Here is an 18347-nt window from a genome sequence, read left to right on the forward strand (position 1 = left end):
CCTCTGGTCGTAATAAAGCAGTGGCATGCGATGGACCAGCTTTGATTTAAGCTTTGGATTTACTGTAAGCGTTTCAGTACTTGCGCTGATTTACAGAACTTAGGTGTTGAAAAATCACCACAATGTGCTGAATGCGATTATGCGAAAATCATTTTTTTCTTAACAAGAAGTCATTTCTTATACTACTGCGACAAAGGGACTATACGTGATTAAACTCAGAAAGTTCAAGGCTTTTATTCGACCGTTCTTATCCCCAGGGAATCACATGGTTAAAGGGGCAAAAGCGTGCATTACGAAAATGATAATCGCGACATAGAGACCTTGCTGCGTGGAGCGGGGGAAAACGTGAACACATATTATGAGTCATTATTCAAGCCCGTGAAGACAAATTGGCCTAACCTAGATGCAAGTGCTACTCTTCTCTTTTGAAAGTATCTCCGCGACCATGCATTATGTGCGTCTTGTATGTGGGCGCATGTGCGTCATGAGTTCTGTTATAAAATACAATTTCGCGCCTAATATGTGCACCTGTGAAAAAGAACGGAACTCAGCACTTTGTCGCAACTCTACAGCTGCCCTACAGCACCAAATGATTGTAGAACAGACTGTTAACTATGCATCAGGGATGCAGCATGTTGGCGCGCTCTCGATGTCTCACCTACGGCAGTGCCCTTCTCTCCATCCCGGTGCGCCATCTTCTGCATGGCCGAAGGCGCGATCCCCAGGGGCATGCTCACCTCTTGGCCCAACATGGTGGTTCTCGTGCTCCGGCTCAGCACGTCGACTAGGACCCGGTACAGCAGTCGCCACCTGCGCGTGCGTGTACGGGGGCTTGCTTCTGCATAGGTGGATGCACTGAGGCCCACTGGGTGGGAAAGAACAGTTTACCCTACATGCGGCGAAACATTGCAACAAGTACACAAATGAATCTGTACGTCTACACCTAGATCCGGGCACAGGCCTGAAATTATAATGTAGTGCAGTGAATTTGACAGCTGCTCTGCAGATGGCGGACAAGAACGTACTATTCTCTCTCAAGCGCAAAGTATATAGCAGCTGAAGCTTGCCAGTACTCAACCATGGGGCAGAAACCGCTAAGCTTGTTCGAAAAGGGTAGAAATTAACCTGACGGCAGCGCAGCTTGCTACATAAAGGAAAATGATCGGGATAACGTTAAGAGAGCGGAAGCGGGCACAATGGGCCAGAGAAGAGGCCAAGTTAGTAATATTGTAGGCGAAATCAAGAATAATTCGCCATGACCACAGCGTGTTGTGCGAAAGGAAGATAGCCGACGATCCCTTAGGCTAACGAAATGGATTCGACGAGAGGGCAAGCGTAACAAGTGGTGCCAGGAAGTCGGTTGTGGGGATGAGATGAGGAAGTTTGCACGGATCAAGGGGCCTCAGCTTGCGCAGAAAGTGCTATTTGACGGTCAGTGAGACCTTTTCCCCGCAGTGAATGTAGCCGGCTGATGACGGTGGGGACTGATATTTTGTGAAACTTACTGCAGTCTTATTTTTTGACTTTCTTCGCGGTAATGCCAACATTTAGTTGCAATCATTCTCATCGCACAAAGCATGAAATAATCAGGTCAGTAGTGAAAGCCAGGCTTTTAAGCATAAACAAAAGTTAGTTTTGGATGAGAAACCCTAAATTAGTTAACAATAATCCTAAAACAGGTAGTGCGAATTTGGTTCAAAATTCATTCAGTTACTTGCAGGAACATATAAAAGATTAGCCCACGATTACGCGCCTCGGCAATGCGAATTTTTTTTATTTAGCGCAGCTGCTGCGGTTCTTGAACCATATCGGCGACCGCATACGGAACACGTAGTGCCGAACGAAGGCGGTTTGAACTTGGGCAGCGCGCAGAAGGTTCTGCCGCCGACGAGCGTCGCCTCGGGTGGACGACGTTTGCAGCGGGCGCTACTCTGGCGCCATCTCTTGGGATGACGGGATCAACGCGCTAGTCTGACCTCCTCCTCCTCCTGGTCGTCTTGCATCCTCCGCTGGACTGCGCGCTCGTTTACGCCGAGGCACGTTGCTAAACCCTAAACGGGAGAAACGACTGTGAAGGAGACAAACTCGCGGCTGTTTCGGGGCAGCTATTTGGTCGAGTTGGTCATTGTGTTTTATGTGTTTTAAGTTTCATCAGAAATTTTGCCTCCCTTCTTGGTGTCAATTAAAAATACAAACTAAACCTATGTCCACCGTCAAATGGTGAGGAATTTCTGTGCAACTACAGTTTTCATAAGCATCACTGTACAGAAACCGTAAGGTGCGTATTACTTGTCAGCGCTCAAGGAAACAATCCTTCCGAACCAATCTCGGGACGCGTCTGAGTCCGTAAGGTACGACAGTAGGACCGATCGTTCAGTTTTCGGGATCAAGTTACCCATGTCGAAATAAGGTAACCATGTGGGCTAGTTGACCTATTTCAGACATAATTTCACCAGCGAAAGTACGAGACACCAGGAGGAGAAGAACACAGGACAACGTTGGGACAACCAACGTTGTCCTGCGTTCTCCTGGTACTTTAAGTTTTTCCAAAAGTGTTAGAAAAAATATTTTGCTAGCAAATGATGAAGTTTTTTGATAGAAACAATGTTCTAACATTCGCAATTTGGCTTCAGAACCAGCAGGTCAACAGAGGATGCATTACTGACACTGAAAGAAAATATATTACAGAATATAGAAAAAAGTTTTTTACACTTATTTTTCTTGATTTCAGCAAGGCATTTGACTGCTTAGACCAAAGACTTGTAATGAAGAAGTTATACTCATGTGGGATCCGCGGGAAGCCATTGTAATTAATTGAAAGCTATCTTTTCAGCAGAACACAATCTGTATGTATACATAATGAAATTTCTGACTTACGACCAATCCGCCTTGGCGTACCCCAAGGAAGTGTACTGGGGCCCCTACTGTTTAATGTATTTATTAATGACATTATTAACATAGACAACACGATACAGTTTATAATATACGCCGATTGCAGTACTCTGCTTGCCTCTGGCCCTGCCCTTGATCATCTCACAGCGAAATGTAACGTCGCACTAGAAAAACTATCTGTCTGGTCTCGCTTAAATAGACTTCAATTAAATGCAACTAAAACCAAAAGAGAGAGAGGGTTTATTGACGGGAAAGGTAGAGAGGTTGGCCTGAAAAATATTTCTTGCAAAGAATAAGTTTCTGCAACAAAATTATGTGTCAGAACTTGAAGGACAGGTTATTCATACTGTTAGCGTGCATAAAAGATTAGGAGTATATTTTTCATCGAACTTGTCTTGGGATGACCACTTTCACCACCTTTCTAAAAAAATTTCTTCAGTGGCAGGTGCACTGTCGCGATGCCGGGACACTTTGCCTCTGTAGTGTAAACTCCAAATTTATTATGCTTTGTTCCAGTCACATTTAAATTATTGCAGTCTAGTACGGGATACAACTACAAAAACCAACATAAATGAATGGTTCATATTACAAAAAAGAATTGTTCGTTATGTTGCAAATCTTGAAAGATCGAGCTCAGTAGTAACCGCCTTCCAAGAACATTCCATCATCCGCGCCGATAACCTATAAGAATTTCGTCTTTTGTAACAAATGTATGACTTCTGTGTTACTTCGTTATTTCTGCGGTGAAAAGTACGCCTAATGACTTGACAGCCTGAACTGCTGCTACATTAAACTCGTTCCCCCCCCCCCCCCCCCTCTTCTTTAAAGTAATGAGAAGCGGAAGCAACAGGCCCTTATTTTTTAAAGGCCTTAGCGAAATATGTAGTTATAGCCGACCTTTTGAACGCTGCGGTGTTCTCATGCAGTGTCTGTTCCTGGTCGGCCCCGCTCTGGTAGTAGTCCCGCACTGTTTTGTTGAGTTTGGGCAATCCGAGGCGCCGTAGGTCATCCACGGTCACGACAACGTCGCTGCCGTTCGTTGGCCTTTCAGCTTCGTCGCCGGAGCCAAACCCTGAGGGCAAAGAACGAGAACAGTTTTGAACTGCCTCGGACTCAGTAGTGGTGGTAGTGCATCAGCGCTTCTTGCACACAGCATAAAGCCAAGAGCCCTTCTATATCTGAAGCGGGCTCGAGCCAGTGCCTCTTCCGCTGCCTACACCGCGTGCTTTTTATGCGTTAGCATTAGAACCCCGATGTCGGAAAAATCTTTTCGCCCGAAGCCCGGTGGGTAGGCGGCAGAGCAGAAAGAGGACAATACCCCTTTCCACATTCAGGTCAGGAGAGGAGCAGAGGGTGGGAGAGAGAGTCTGCTGTCGCCAATCAGAGAAAGCAGTAAGAGCAGAGGGCACTGAACACCTCAGCGGCAGCGCCTGCTCCGTCAGGACGTATGCTCTGCTGCATATATATGACACTGATTGTCTATAAATATTTGGACGCCAATAGTGGTGCGCTGTTGCTGTGAAGAATCTGAACTGGTGGTACCATATGACAACGAGATATGTCTCCGACATAGCACGTGAAGCCAGGCTATGTTGACCTCCGAGGTGCTGCGAAATGCGTTAGTTTGTGCATCCCCTCCAGCTTCAGCGTCGGAAAGGTCAACCAGATTCGGTAAATCATGCTCTCTCTTATTGCCCTTTCCTACGCTCTGCCGTTCACCAGCCTTCGTGTTTGTGCAGCGACATGGGGATGGCGACATACCACAGAAAACACATTTCATGATCATTGTTTTTTTGCAACGCCATGCTCCATAGAGGAGCATTCACCAGCCATCTTGCGCTGTGACGTAAGTGGCAGCTCCACATCCGCTGCGCCACACTACGAGTATCAAACGGAGAAAACCGTGCGAAGGGGTCCCGTTACGGAGTGAGCGATACGGCTTGCATTGAAACAGAGGCGATGCTGGTTTAGGCTGCCAACACAGAAGCAAGACAGAAAGGAGCCGAGTGGGCTTGTGGGCGTCGTTGGATATCACTACAGGGAAAAAGAACTTTGCGAATGAAGCGGGCGCATCTACGTAAAAGAGTGGTCAAAGTTCGAGAAGGGCTGACATATGCAAGACGCTGCGGTGAAGTCGGCGACGTTCGATGTGTGCATATGCATTGCTTTTGTGACTGAGCAGTCTTGAATGTGAGGCGTTCTTAAATGCGGATTGTGAACTACATAGCAGTGAAGCCTACTAATGCGTGCGGCTCTAAATCCACCTCATGCACGGCTGACAAAAATGTAGGACTTCCAACGCACATGCGCTGCTCCTTACACGCGCCTCCCACGCATAGCATGCTTATTTGATATTATGCGAGTCAGATTCCTTTCGCGGGGAGATTCCTTGGTATGTACGCGTGCTTGAAGTCTGCGCAGCCTTTAGGCCTACAACGCTTTCCGAAACGTAAGCGTGAACAGATCTCTAACGGCACAGTGAGAGGAGTTGCTGACTTTTCGAGAAGTGGACAAAGCGCGTTTAAAAATTTTCTTACGCGTATTGCTTGCATTTCGTTTTTCGAAGCCCTGTTTTATAGGCAACGCATGCATGCATTATCAAAACGCAGCGTACGCTGTATGGGTGTCATCGAGAAGAAGCTTCCAACTCGAATTTTTAAAATTTATTCGGCTGGCTGCTGAGGACGAGGTCGCGGGATCGAATCCTAGCACTACGGCCGCGTTTCGCTAGAGGTGGATTAGAAAAAAATTTTGGAGGGAGACTTAAGCGCCGCCTTGACGCGATAGCGTAATGGCGTAATTCCCATATCAGCATAAGGCCATTCTCCAGTTTACATTCACAGACCCCTCCTGGAGCTGGGGTGCATCGGTTAGCGATGCTCCCAGCGTTGGGCCTTGTGCGGCCCAGGTTGCTCTTCCCGAGCGACCAATCATTAATTTAGCGGCCACGGTGGGCAGGTTGTGATACCTCAAGGTCACGTGACCGTGGTGGTCCACCTGCCTCCTATAGGTTGCTCTCTGGGCACCACCTGCCAGAGTCATGCTCGTGGTTTTTCGCTCACAACGACGACACCGGATTTTCTGGGTAACGGGGCCTCTAACGCTATGGCGTTAAAACTCTCGCGTGGTGTTACATGCCAGTGCATGTTAAAGAACCCGAAATTAATTCGGAGTGCTACGCTATGGCGACTCTCTCACTCTCCATCCCGGCTCTCTCACTGCGCGGCTTGGCCACTCATTGCGTGAGAAGGTCACTTCGCCCTTCCCTCTGTACACTACTACACGCGTACTCTGTGCGTACAACTTCTTTCCTGTGCGCGAAATTTTCTTTACGTTCACCTCAACTGACTCACTTCACACAATGCCATGACCCTCGATACGCTTAAGGGGCACGCAGGATTCAGTTTCATTGAAACACTTCGCGCAGAAAGCCATCGTAGGATAAATGCGTTTTCAAAGCAGTGCTCATTTATTCATCATAAACCCAGCAGCAAAATCAGCACCAAGAAAACTGGAAGGCAGCCGGCATGAGTGCTTTGAATGAAAATAAGAGATTGGAGGACGAGACGCTTTTATTCTTTTTTTATTTCCAGTTTTACAATGTCGCAGCCCCAAACAGCTTTTATATGAAATAAGCGTCTTCGGTAATTAGCATAACCAGCTGTGAATTTTTATTTCAGCGCTTATTGTTTGCGTTATTACGCTCTCACCAAATTTGTTCACGGCAATGCCGGCTAACCCAGAAGTCAATAGTGGTCAAGAGTGACCAACATTTGCACGTCTTCTTAAGCAACAGGTGCTGCTACAGGGCTCAGGGACCAAGATCACGCGATCAGATACGGTGCATGTGAATATCCAAAATGGGGTATCCTCATTGCTGAGACTGTGAAGACACGTCCCTTCCCTTACGGCGCGGTTCAGGTGTCCAACGATATATGAGACAGATACTGCGCCATTTCCTTTCCCCAAAAACCAATTAATTCAATTCGACATGCCTCTTGAGTGATGAAGGCGGTTTTTCCGTAGCGAAAACCACAACCACTTCTACTACTACTAAGATGGAAATATTACCAGCATGACCCCGGCCTTTCTTGGTACTACTCTGATAGTTATTATTACCACCCGGACGATAGCGTTAACGACGGCCCCTCAAAACTCAGGAATACCTACCGGAAATGAATATCTGCGCAAGAAATTTTCCACAGGTAACGCGAGAAGCCTTATTATCTGAGTTATAGCTGCCAATGTCCAAAAGCTGTCCGTCGTGTTTCGAGGCGAAACCGAATAAAAGGTTCGCTGTCACTCACTCGCCCTATTGGAAGAAATACATGCGCTGGGCGTGGTGAGCGAGCCGTGAGCAATTGAATTGTCTCACAGAGTTCTTTAATCCTACACCGAAAACACAATGCCATAAGACAGCAAAATGCAGAAGCAGAGAAACGGCAGGATGCATGCAAAACTATGCAGGTTTATGGACAAGCGATTCCGTTACCGTAAAGGCAGCGATGAGTTTCAGCGCTTCGTCTGGGCTACCTGCGTGCACTGTTCCTGAAATAGAGCTGTTTTGTTTCGATAAGCAAGCACGTGCATGGACGTTGCATAGGACGAGCCATATTCTGAGCTGCGCTAACATTAATGTATATGCTGAGTGAGGCTGATTTAATAATTTATACTGCCATATTATTGCACAAAAATGTTGCTATGATAACAGAAAAACGCGTAAGGGACGCAGAACAGAGAAATGCCTATGAGATTAACCGTATGCGAATTTACCGTTAGGAAATGCGGCAACACGAATTCATGTCTTGCAGCTCGTCTTGAGAAGCTTAATACGGAAATATAAACTGTTCAGTAAGAGATGTACTGAATAAGATTAATTTTACATAATATATATAGTCCTATAGGATGCCCATAATCGAGACATTTAACGCGAAGGAAAGAAGAGAGAGAGAATTCAAGGAAGAAGCTGACGATTGCTGAAGTTTTCAATGATGATCATACGATGTAAACTCAAAGCAGAAATAATAAAAGTGCACGCATGTTCTGTAGACTAGTAATACACTCTGGGGGGTTAGTTGGTGCATGGTTTTGAAAAAAGGTGATGCGCAAAACAGACAGCCCCGTCCGTCTTCCTCCTGTGTTGTCTGTTTTGCCCATCGTCTTTTTATTGGATCAAATGAACGTATATTAAGGTTTACCGTGGTAGTAATACTTCGTTTAGAAGCTAGGCGAAGAGCACGTGCTGCTCCGTCTCTTAACGCAGCAAATCGGTAGACAGGCAAGAAATCGCTTATAAGGTTTATTTAGGGAATGAAAGCTTGTCCGGCTTTGCTAAACACCAGTTTTAATTCTGAGACAGCTGTGCAGTACTGTAACATTCCATCACGAACCGACGGGCAGCAAAGATTGCACGACGCTCGCAGCCTCAAGAAACCAGTGGAGTGCCCTTTTGACAACAAATAACAGAAAACTGCAAGCGCCGTCAGCAGGGATCTGCGGATATATCGATTCTCGGGGTGCTATCTAGGGATATGCGAACAAGTTTCGTTCACAAACAACTTCCCGTTGAAAAAAAAAAAAAGCGCTTCTGCGGAGTTTCTCATTATGTGCCACTTTTCGAGCCTTCTGAATGAAGCGCTGAACGGCAAGAGGTGACGCAACCGAAAGCAGAGATATCTGACATCAGCCGCGCTCCACGCTGAAGATAGGACAAGTGCCAGGCCTCTCAATGCAAAGGGGGGGACTACCTTACCTGCGACCGCAGCTGGAAAAAGGCAGAAGCTGAATGTAGCGAGAGCGATCAACTGTAAAAGCGATGGTTTCATTCTCTCCTGTTCCTTGCGAGCACACTTCGAGAGATAAGCGACGAAGCACAGCGATTTATATACGGCTAGAAGTGAGCCGCCAGACGTAAAAAAAAAGAATAAGCTTTTTTGATTGATTCGTTTTGTTTCGCTTGTACAGAGCCTCTTCATAACCGAACTTCCTTTTTTTGTTTTCATTTGGCAGATGTCTCATACAGAGACTGAAGACAGCTGGTGGAAACCAGCAAGAAACATGTGTGCGAATTTGCTGTAAATGGCAACACGAAATGATGCTCTCTCCTCTTGACGCATTAGCTGTCTACTTTTTCTGCCTGCCTTATTAGCCTCCTCGTTGAGCTAAACGTTAGCATATAGAAGTAGGATTCTTTTTCTTTCTTTATTTATTTTGCTCTTCACAACATGATATGCAGATTGTGAAGGGGGCCAAGAAGAAAAGCCACTTCGTTACGGCTTGAAAAATATCTTTCCCCTTTGGCATCGATGGCGATGCAGCAACACGTTTAGAGAGGCAAATCATGACAATTTCCAAATGACACCATGGGAAAAGTTCAAAATACAATTCAACAAGAAGTTCCTTAGAAATGCACTTATAATACAGGAGCAGCAAAGCATCGTGACAAAGTTCGGATAATGAAGATCGAGCGTGCTGGTTAATTGGAAAATACAAGTAAATTAAAAAAACAACTCCTTGAGATCCCGAAACTTTAGCTCTGAAACGTCTGTTTCTGTTTTCGAGGCAGGTTAGTCTTGAGAATTTGAAAGCCGCAATTGGTGCGGCATTTTGGCCCTTTTCAAAGTTCTATTCTGGTATTATAGGCCACGTCGCCTAGTGATTCTAATACCCTTCCTCATTGGAACACGTGCGGTTCAGTAATGGAATACATGAAAAGTTAGACTTCGAATGTTTAGACAGTAATGTGTTGGCGGCACGACACACGGGGTCAGATAAGGCACGCAGACGGTAGGACCAGCGCCTTCTCAGTTCTTGTTGGTAGCTATTCAACGCAGTACTTTAACCATACACCAATTAGCCCAAACAAAAGTTTTACTTGAAAGTTTTCAACTGTATTTTTCTGCTTGATTCGCTAGGAACTCAACAGTAATTAAAAAAATGCAGTTCAAGGAATAAATGAAACTCTCCTTCGTCTGCAGAATTGCGAGAGACTGTCAAGATTGCCGCGATTGTCAGTATTGTCAGGACTGCCCCTCGTAACATTAAGCAAAATTTATACTTTACTATTTTTCAATCCATCCTAGAGTGCTGCCGTAGCCAAGGATTTTATTTCCATTCCACTGAAAAAAAAGTACAAAATAGGGCCGCACGTTTCGTGACTAACCCTTACAGGTACGATGCCAGCGTGACCGCACTGAAGATGGCACTTTCGTGGCAAGCTCATGAAACACGCCGCTCCTTATCTTGGCTCACACTGCTGAAGCAAATAGGGCGGGGAAAAATTTTTGCTGATCGAAAGCTTTACCTCAAGTCACCTACGTTTATCTCGGCCTGGAAAGACACCACTTGCAAAATACGTGAAATAGCTTGCCGAACATCTGTACGCCAATAGTCGCTTTTCCTGCATACATTCAACTAATGTAGCCGGCGGACAGAACGTGTTGCTTCTGCTGCTGACAACACTTTCCTATAGTTTTGCTGATGCAGCATCTACGAGCTCCAGTGTGATAATTGTATTCCTGTTTTTTTATTGTTCTTCAATTTTGATAGGCCTTTACTGCTGGCTCGTTATTTGTTTTCTTACCTTCCGATCACGTAGTTTTGCTACAGCTTTTAATGTTACATGTGTTTTTTTTCTCTTCTGCCTTGACGATTTGCCATGCATTGAAGTTTTTGCCTCGACAATTGTGCTAATGTTTGGCATGATCACGTGTCATTTTTTTTTGTAAAAGACCTCACTACTGTCCTCAATGTCCTCAGGTCGCAATGTACAAACATAAAATATTAGATAAATAAAAGACAAACCTGCACTCTTTCTTCGGTTCCTGAGGGAGACTGATTAAAGAATTAAGCTGGGCTAGTTGGTGCTCTTGATCCACAGACTGCAACATTTTACTAGCTTTAAAATACACACAAAGGACAGAGAGCAAAGACACAGGACAGACGCTGGACTTAAACTCAGTTTGAACTCAGTTCGACTCAGAGTTGAAGTCTAGCGTCGGTCCTGTGTGTCTCTGCTCTCTGTCCTTTGTGTGCATTTTAACGCTAGTAAAATGTCGCAGTCTGTGGATCTGAGACAGACAAAACACAAATTTGTTTGTGATTTCGCAAGTGGCAACGTCATATAACCAGTGCTATCACAAATCCTATCAGAAATTGGATCGTGGTGTGCATGTGCGGCATCACACAAAGAAAAAAAAATCCCGGATGCACAGAACATACCTCTCCATCTCACTTGGTCACTGCCACTATTCCGGCACAATTTTGCCGATTCTTGATGTGTGCTGTGCAACCGATTTAGCGCCCCGAAGAGGCTCCGGGCGTGAGGTCTGCGGATTAATTTGACGTGAACTAATATCGCACAGCACACAGGCGTTTTCGCATTTCGCCTGCATCGAAATACGTCCCCCGAGGCTGAGATCGAACTCGCAACTTTATATTAATGACCGAACTCCAAAGCCATGGAGCTACCATGGCGGACAAACTTTTGAACGTTTACATTTGTTCGCACCTATATCACCTGTTGCAAAAACACGCATGATCATTAGCAGGAACTTGGGACAACATAGTCGTGCACTTGTTTTGCTGCCACGTGGGACATGACAGAAAACTTACGGCAGCATTTATTTTGTGTGCAAAACAAGCATACAACGATACACGAAAGCGGACAACCCTTGCATCTGTTCCGTGTGTGGCAGACCGATCTGGTGCGAACCGATGTATACGTGAGCGTGTACGCATGAGGTTAAAGCTCTGCACCGTGAGACGTAAGCATGTTGTCGAAATGTAAACATTTGAACATTTTTATTCTTCTCTATCGAAGAGCACGGTCCTGGATATTGGAAGGTCAAATTCATATGTCCTTGAAGCCTCTGGAATAAAGCGGTTGGTGGTGCTGCTCGAAATTGGAGTTTTTGTCTATAAAAAGGGCACTAAATTTTGAACGCTTCCACAGATGTACCTTGTTTAAAACTTAAATGATTTCAGAGGCCAGGCATGGGGGCGCCGCTGCCTTTGGCGTCTGCGAGAGAACGCAAATGATGCAGGGAAGGTAGTCTGTGAAATTGAGCCGACAAGGGAAGGAAGAAGAGGGGCACGTTACGATGTACATGACGGAAGCCAACAGTCACCGAAACCAAGGAGCATAGGGGATGTAATTTTAATTTGTGGCGTTCATCGCAGGGAGAATAATAGGGTATTAATTTAAAGAAAATTGATTAGAAACTAGAAGAAAAACAACCACATGCCACCGGTGGGTTCCAAACCCATGACCTCCGATTTTCGCGTCTGGTGCTCTACCAACTGAGCTACAGCGACGGGTGTCGAATCTTCTGTTTTCAACTGTATATATGTGTAGTGCAACCGAACCTTAAAGGGGCTCTGAAAGGGGCTCTAATAAAGCTCCAGTATGGCTGGAATGTTAAGCACGCCTCTTTACGAATACTGTACAGCAAGAAATTTTCTAATGCGTTTTGTAGAAGCTGAGTTATCTGTAGCCAAAATTCGAATTTCCGCGTATTCACGCTTTTCCCTCTCCTCTCGTCACTTTTTGCACGCTGAAAAGGTCGGCGCTCCTCCGCCGGTCTCTCCTCCGAGGGCAAGCTTCCTGACCCGCCGGAGCTATGCGGCTTATTGGCCGCGGCTACGGTAGCTGCCTGACGTCTGAAAGAATCTAACCAGTTGTCACCTCTGCGAGCGACGGAGGAAGGCGCGAGCATGAAAAAGTCGCCAAGAAGGGCTCGCCAACTTTCGCGCGTGATTGTGGGTCCTCTGCTGCGTGTAGAAGTGTATTATTTGGCTCAGGTTTTCATGACAGCACAGTGCAGTGATTGAGCGAGTTGATGTGATCTCCTCGGAAGGTGTTCCAGAGCCCAGGGTATTCACACATGAGACATCGGCGCGGATGGAAGTGTTGAGGATGTGAGCGGCGTCACCGATCCGCCGAAGTCCGCCCCTGCTGCTCTTGGATTCACGATTCACACGGGCAGCAGGGAGACGCCGAGAGGGACGGGCGAAGCTGCCGGGCTGCGGAGGCAGAGGGGCGTGGGCCGAAAAGGAAGGAAGGGGCCAAAACAATGCTCCTTGGGAGGTTGTGGCGAAGAAGAAAAAAAGGGAAACAGGGACTGAACGTACACCGGCCGCACGAACGGTCCCCTCCTCGGTCGGTGGCGGCAGCCGGAGCAAAACCGGAAGCTGCGTCGCCGCGAGCACTCTCGAAGGTGTGACGTGTACGCAGCCGCCGTCACTTGGGGAGGGATTACATCGTCCGCGTGAATACTCCTTCACCAGCCCCACCCTCGTCCACAGCAGCGGGCGTAGTACGTCCTGCATTACCGCGAGTGCCACGTGAAACGTCATCGATCGGTGAGCGCGCGATAGCAGTGCGAGAGCCCTCTTATCCTACCTATGGCATCAATGCTGCCAGAATCAAGGCTCTCGTTAGCTATTGCGTAGAGAAAGAAAGTCCGTGAACTGAAAGTTTAGTGGCATAAAGAAAACACGACTCCTCTCATTCGAGTCTCATAGGCCACGGACGGGCTGTTGAGATCAGCGAACTCGGACCTGGGAAGGATTCCTAGCAGACCAAGGTGAAAGCGAATGAGCCATCAAGAAGCAACGATGTGGCGAGGACTGGCGGCGGTGGCAGCAGCGGCGGAAGCAGCGGCGACGGCGGTGTGATGCTGTAGGAAGGTCAAGCTGTTAATTGAAAGACGGCTGCGACCTCGACAGAGCTCTCGTGTTTCGGACATCCGGCGGGGGAGTACGAGGTCGTTTATTCACCTTCTGGGAGACTGCGTGCAATTCCTTTCACACGGAGGCACCGAGCAGAATTAAGACTTGCCGCAATGGTGACATCGTCACGACAGTGTTCGATGACTCAGTCTTTAACCCCTTCCATCGACTGAGCTGCGAGAGAGCCTCAGCACCACGTCCCGCCCGTGGGCGTTACCACCCGTGTCCACAACTGCCCACCTGATTTGACATCGTTCACCGAACATGATTATCCAGCCAGGGATCTAGGGAATGCGGAGTGTATTTAATGGGCTGTTGTCGAGACACTCCTACGTCGACTGTAAATATGTAGAAAAAAAAACCTGCTGTACAGTTACCTTCATAACGGAGTTCGACACCATCCTTAGGAGCCGGGACCTGCTCGGCTGAATGAGTCAGACAACCCAAGAGACCGTCCGTGTCCAACACATAGTGGCAGCGGTGGGATAGGAGCGCAGTCTCCAAGGGCTAAGCTTCGCTAGCCAGCAGCTGTCCCAAATTCCTGATAACGACGAAGGTTTTGGCCGGAGCACTTGTGCTCAGTTAGGGCCAGAAATGACAAATACGCGCAAAGAGGGAGTACTGGCAGACTAATTATACTTCCCCCGCCATTAAACCCCCAATAAGAAGATAATTAGGTACTTGAGAGATAATGGGAACCCTCTCTTTAGGGTCATTGTGCCGTAGTCTAGCAAAAGGTCAAGGATTGCTGCCTCAGATATTAAATGCAAAGAGCAGTTCTCCAGCCAGGGTTAATGTCCGTACGAAATAACTGTTCGTCTGGAAAACTAAGGGCAGCATTTACTGCTATTTTACCCGGTTAAGCTTAGAGTTGGTTCTACGGTGACGCTGCCAACGCCAGCAAGAACTGTCTTTCGCCGGTTGCGAAAACGAGAACGGCCAAGATGAAGCTGACGCTGGCCTTCGAGTGCGCCTACACGCTTGGAAAAAGATGCGTTTGGGCGGTTTGTTGCGGCAAGGTCTCTTTGTATTTAAGATGACCTGTCTTTAGGGACTAAGCGCCGACAGTGCAAGCGATATTCGTTGCTGTACGAAATATACGACTTCGTGTCCAGCGTAAACTTGGCGTACAAGGAAGAATAATGTCAGCCGTTGAGGCAGAGCACACCACTTTGTTCATTAATGTTGCAAAAGAAAACTGGAGGGGACATTTAAGCTGCGCCTTAAGTACCTATGTATGCTCCGCCCGTGTATGCGGTAATTCTCTCCTTTACATTCACAGATCGCTGGGTGTCCTGGCGCAGCGGTTAAGCTTTGCGCCACTGGCCTGCGAAGGCTGCCACCGGTGTGGCTTCGTTAATTTAACTGCCACGGTGGCCAGTTAGTGCTCACATTACGGTGGGCAGGTTGTGATGACGCCACCTAGGGGGCCCACCTGGGTTGCTGGAGGAGCCGGTTGCTTCTGCCGCTCCGTCTCGTGGAAGCGCACGTACGCATTCCATCCCAGTGGATATGCGCCCTCTCCCCGCGAACATGAACCGTGATGGGCGGAGCGGCCGGAAGCCCTGGCTTGCCACTATGGATCGAAACCCGGTGTATTGTGCGTGGATGCTTCCGGCCCCCACCATGGGCGTTGGTACACGGCCGCAGTCGTCCACCAATCCAAAACAATTTAGGGCATTTTTCACATTGAAATCTGGAAATAAGGCGCTGCAAATCAAATACATTTTTATGGGCAGCGACAGAGTGGGAAAGACAAGAGTGGGCCGCGAGGCGAAGGCTTTCCTAAGCGTGAACATGAGGGCTGTGCGCGATGTTAGTGACCTGTTAAGCAATGTGCGCAAGCTTCATGCATGCTCCGGATACGATGTGCAAAGCAGCAACTGCATTTCTCTCAGATGCCAAGCGGTCTCTAAGATGTGCTCATTCTGCCGCTCTGAAAAGGGCAGTCTTTTGAAAACAACTTGTCAAAAAAAAAGGCACATGCGCAGACAGAAAAAGGTGGAGAATCTTCGAAAGAAAGCGGCAGCAGCTGCAAGAGTGTCATTCATGAAGGATATGGCAGAACTAAAAGAGCAGCTGGCAAGCGAAAGATCCGCATCAATTAGTAAACATCTGACGTCGCTTCCACCTTTTCAACAGCTGTCATTCAAGACGTACTTGAAACAAATGGAAGCGTGTATGCACCGTAAGAAGCTGGGCGCCATCAAAAGGCAGCGAAACGTCGCACGCGAAGCCAGATGTCATCGGCACCTTTGCACTCGCACTGCAAGGCTTACATGTTTTGAAGCAAACATAGAAGGAGTGCCAGTGGGTGATACATTAATACGTGACGGCCAGCCGAAGTATGAGATGAGATGACTGATGGCAATGAGATTGTTTAATGACCGCTGGCCTAGCGCGAGCGCTCCGTCTCGGGCCACTGCCAACTTCGTCTTCTTCGTCGCACTACCCGGGGCCACCGAGCGATCGTCCCTATCGGTGACAAAGAGACGCGCGAAGTGGTGATGGGCTTCGGAGGATGGCGGGACAGGAAGCAGAAAGTGGTGAGGTGCTGACCGCCACGATGAAGAACATGGCTGAATGATTCCTGGCCCGCGAAGCTTCCTGGCCGTAGGTCACCAGGAGCCGACAGCCGGGGCCCCAGGACGCGCCGAACGGCATGGGCAGGGGAACGGTGTCGTCACGTGTGGGCAGCGTCTCGGGTCGATGGGGTCGGATCCTTTAGTCAGGTTCAGTTCATCGTGTTGAGTGGTCTGGGCGGTGGGCGGGGCGGGGGAAGAACGGCGATATAGGTTCGGTTCTGAAAGGCTGGGGCACGGCCGAGCGACGCAGGCCAAGAACACACGGCCGACGACCACGGCTCCCGCATGCGCCGAAGCTCCCGGACCCCGCACCTCCACCAAATGTTACGTGACGGCAAGCCGGTGTGGACAGGATTACATGACATATGGCGATGGAATGATTTAAAGGCGGCGGGCCTAGCGCGAGCTCTCTGTGCCGCGCCACTGCCCACTTTGTCGTCTAGTCCGTGACACTACCCGGGGCTGCCGAGCGATCGTCCCGATCGCGCGAACTTTAAGAACGGCAGTGAAGATGAAACGCAGGACGTGACGATGGGCGTGACAGGAGGGATGAACACGGAAGAGAAGAAAATGCAGGGCTTGCCGTCACGATGAGCAGATCATGATCAGATGGGCGCTGGTCCAGGAAGCTTCCAGACCGTAGCTAAGTCCCCTCGAGCCGGCGGCCGATCGAGGCCCATGAACACACCGCACGGCATGGGCAGGGGCTGTGTTCGAATAATATGGGGGCTTCTCGGGTCGGTGGGGTCACAGGTTCGAGTTGCGGCGTCGTCGTCAAGTTGTGTCTTCTGGTCGGGGCTGGGGGCGGGGCTGGGGTGAACGGCGTGGTCGGTTGTGGTCTGGCGGGATGGGGCATAGCCGGACGGTGCGAACAGGAACACACAACCGAGGACCACGGCACACGCATGCGCTGAAGCTCTAGGACCAGGGTGGGGATGAACTCCGCACCTCCACCAAATGATACGTGACGGCCAGCCGAAGTATGAGATGAGATGACTGATGGCAATGCGATTGTTTAATGGCCGCTGGCCTAGCGCGAGCGCTCCACTGCCAACTTCGTCTTCTTCGTCACAATATGTTGAAACGATGCATTTGAAGTTTTCCACCCGGTCAAATAAACGCGCACATTGAGCTCCCGACTACAGCCTAGCGCGAGCGCTCCACTGCCAACTTCGTCTTCTTCGTCACAATATGTTGAAACGATGCATTTTAAGTTTTCCAGCCGGTCAAATAAACGCGCACATTGAGCTCCCGACTACAGCCTAGCTACCCTAGCAGCCGCGAAGCTGGATCTCGATGGGACGTATGAAACATGAGGAATAAGACAATTTCAAGCATTAAGCGCCAGAGGCTGCCAGTAAGAGCGCTTAATAAGAGAGGATACGGGGATGTATACTTTGGTTTTGCTATGCTTTCCGTGATAACTAGCCTTGTAACGATACTTGTAATTAATACTTGTACTTAATATACCAGGCGCCATAGCTGAAAGTAACCATGGTTTTTACGGAGACAGAATGTCCCAGCTCAGCGAACGAACTGTTTAGAGTCGCGTGGTCTAGCGTCAAATGTTTTTCTTAGTTTTCCAAATTCAATTATATGTTAAGTCTATTACATAACTTTTCAAATACTGCCTTCGGAAATGAAATGTCACCTGAGAGGTCGTAGAACATTTTGAAAAAGATCTGGTTGAAATGCCTCTACCAAGGTACCATTTCCACCCTTTTATTTGCCGGTCTTAAAAGAGAGCACGCGAGGCAAAAGAGCTGTCATGTTACCGCTAATATTTCTCTCCTAAAACATACGCAAAGCCGCTTAGGGAAGAGCATTCCGGAGAAAAGACGATGCTCACTCACTTAAAAGATGATGATAGAGCGCCGCTTTTATGTTTCAGCTTTTTGTTTTGCGGACTGGTGGAAAGATTTCAGTCGGCTGTTTCTTAACTGCCTAATTGACGATTAATTCCTGGCGCAAAGAGTTAACAAGTTAGCTCATTAGCCGTTATTAATAATTATGTTCCTGGAACGAAAAATACTGCTGATTAGGCCATGCGGCTCTAAACACTCAATTGGTTTCCCTCACCTCCGTCGTTTTGCAGCGACAGCTACATTACGCCAGCTGCTTCGCGAGGTCAGCGTGGCA

The 18347-nt window shown here is 48.1% G+C and overlaps 1 protein-coding gene across 4 annotated transcripts in view; it reads right to left on the reverse strand.

The window, feature by feature from the left end:
- The window catches only part of LOC144100790 (uncharacterized), a 272474-nt gene that overhangs the window by 77523 nt on the left and 176604 nt on the right, over positions 1–18347 (reverse strand). For 3 of the 4 annotated variants that reach the window (XM_077633644.1, XM_077633645.1, XM_077633646.1), the window contains 2 exons: positions 3790–3964; positions 659–810 (listed from right to left, as the gene is read on the reverse strand). In XM_077633644.1, coding sequence (XP_077489770.1) covers positions 659–810; positions 3790–3964 — 327 coding nt within the window. The remainder of the gene's footprint in view (positions 1–658; positions 811–3789; positions 3965–18347) is intronic. The other variant, XM_077633648.1, reaches the window with a different exon arrangement.

Source organism: Amblyomma americanum, chromosome 8 (assembly GCF_052857255.1).
Source record: "Amblyomma americanum isolate KBUSLIRL-KWMA chromosome 8, ASM5285725v1, whole genome shotgun sequence".
Taxonomy (NCBI): Eukaryota; Metazoa; Arthropoda; class Arachnida; order Ixodida; family Ixodidae; genus Amblyomma; species Amblyomma americanum.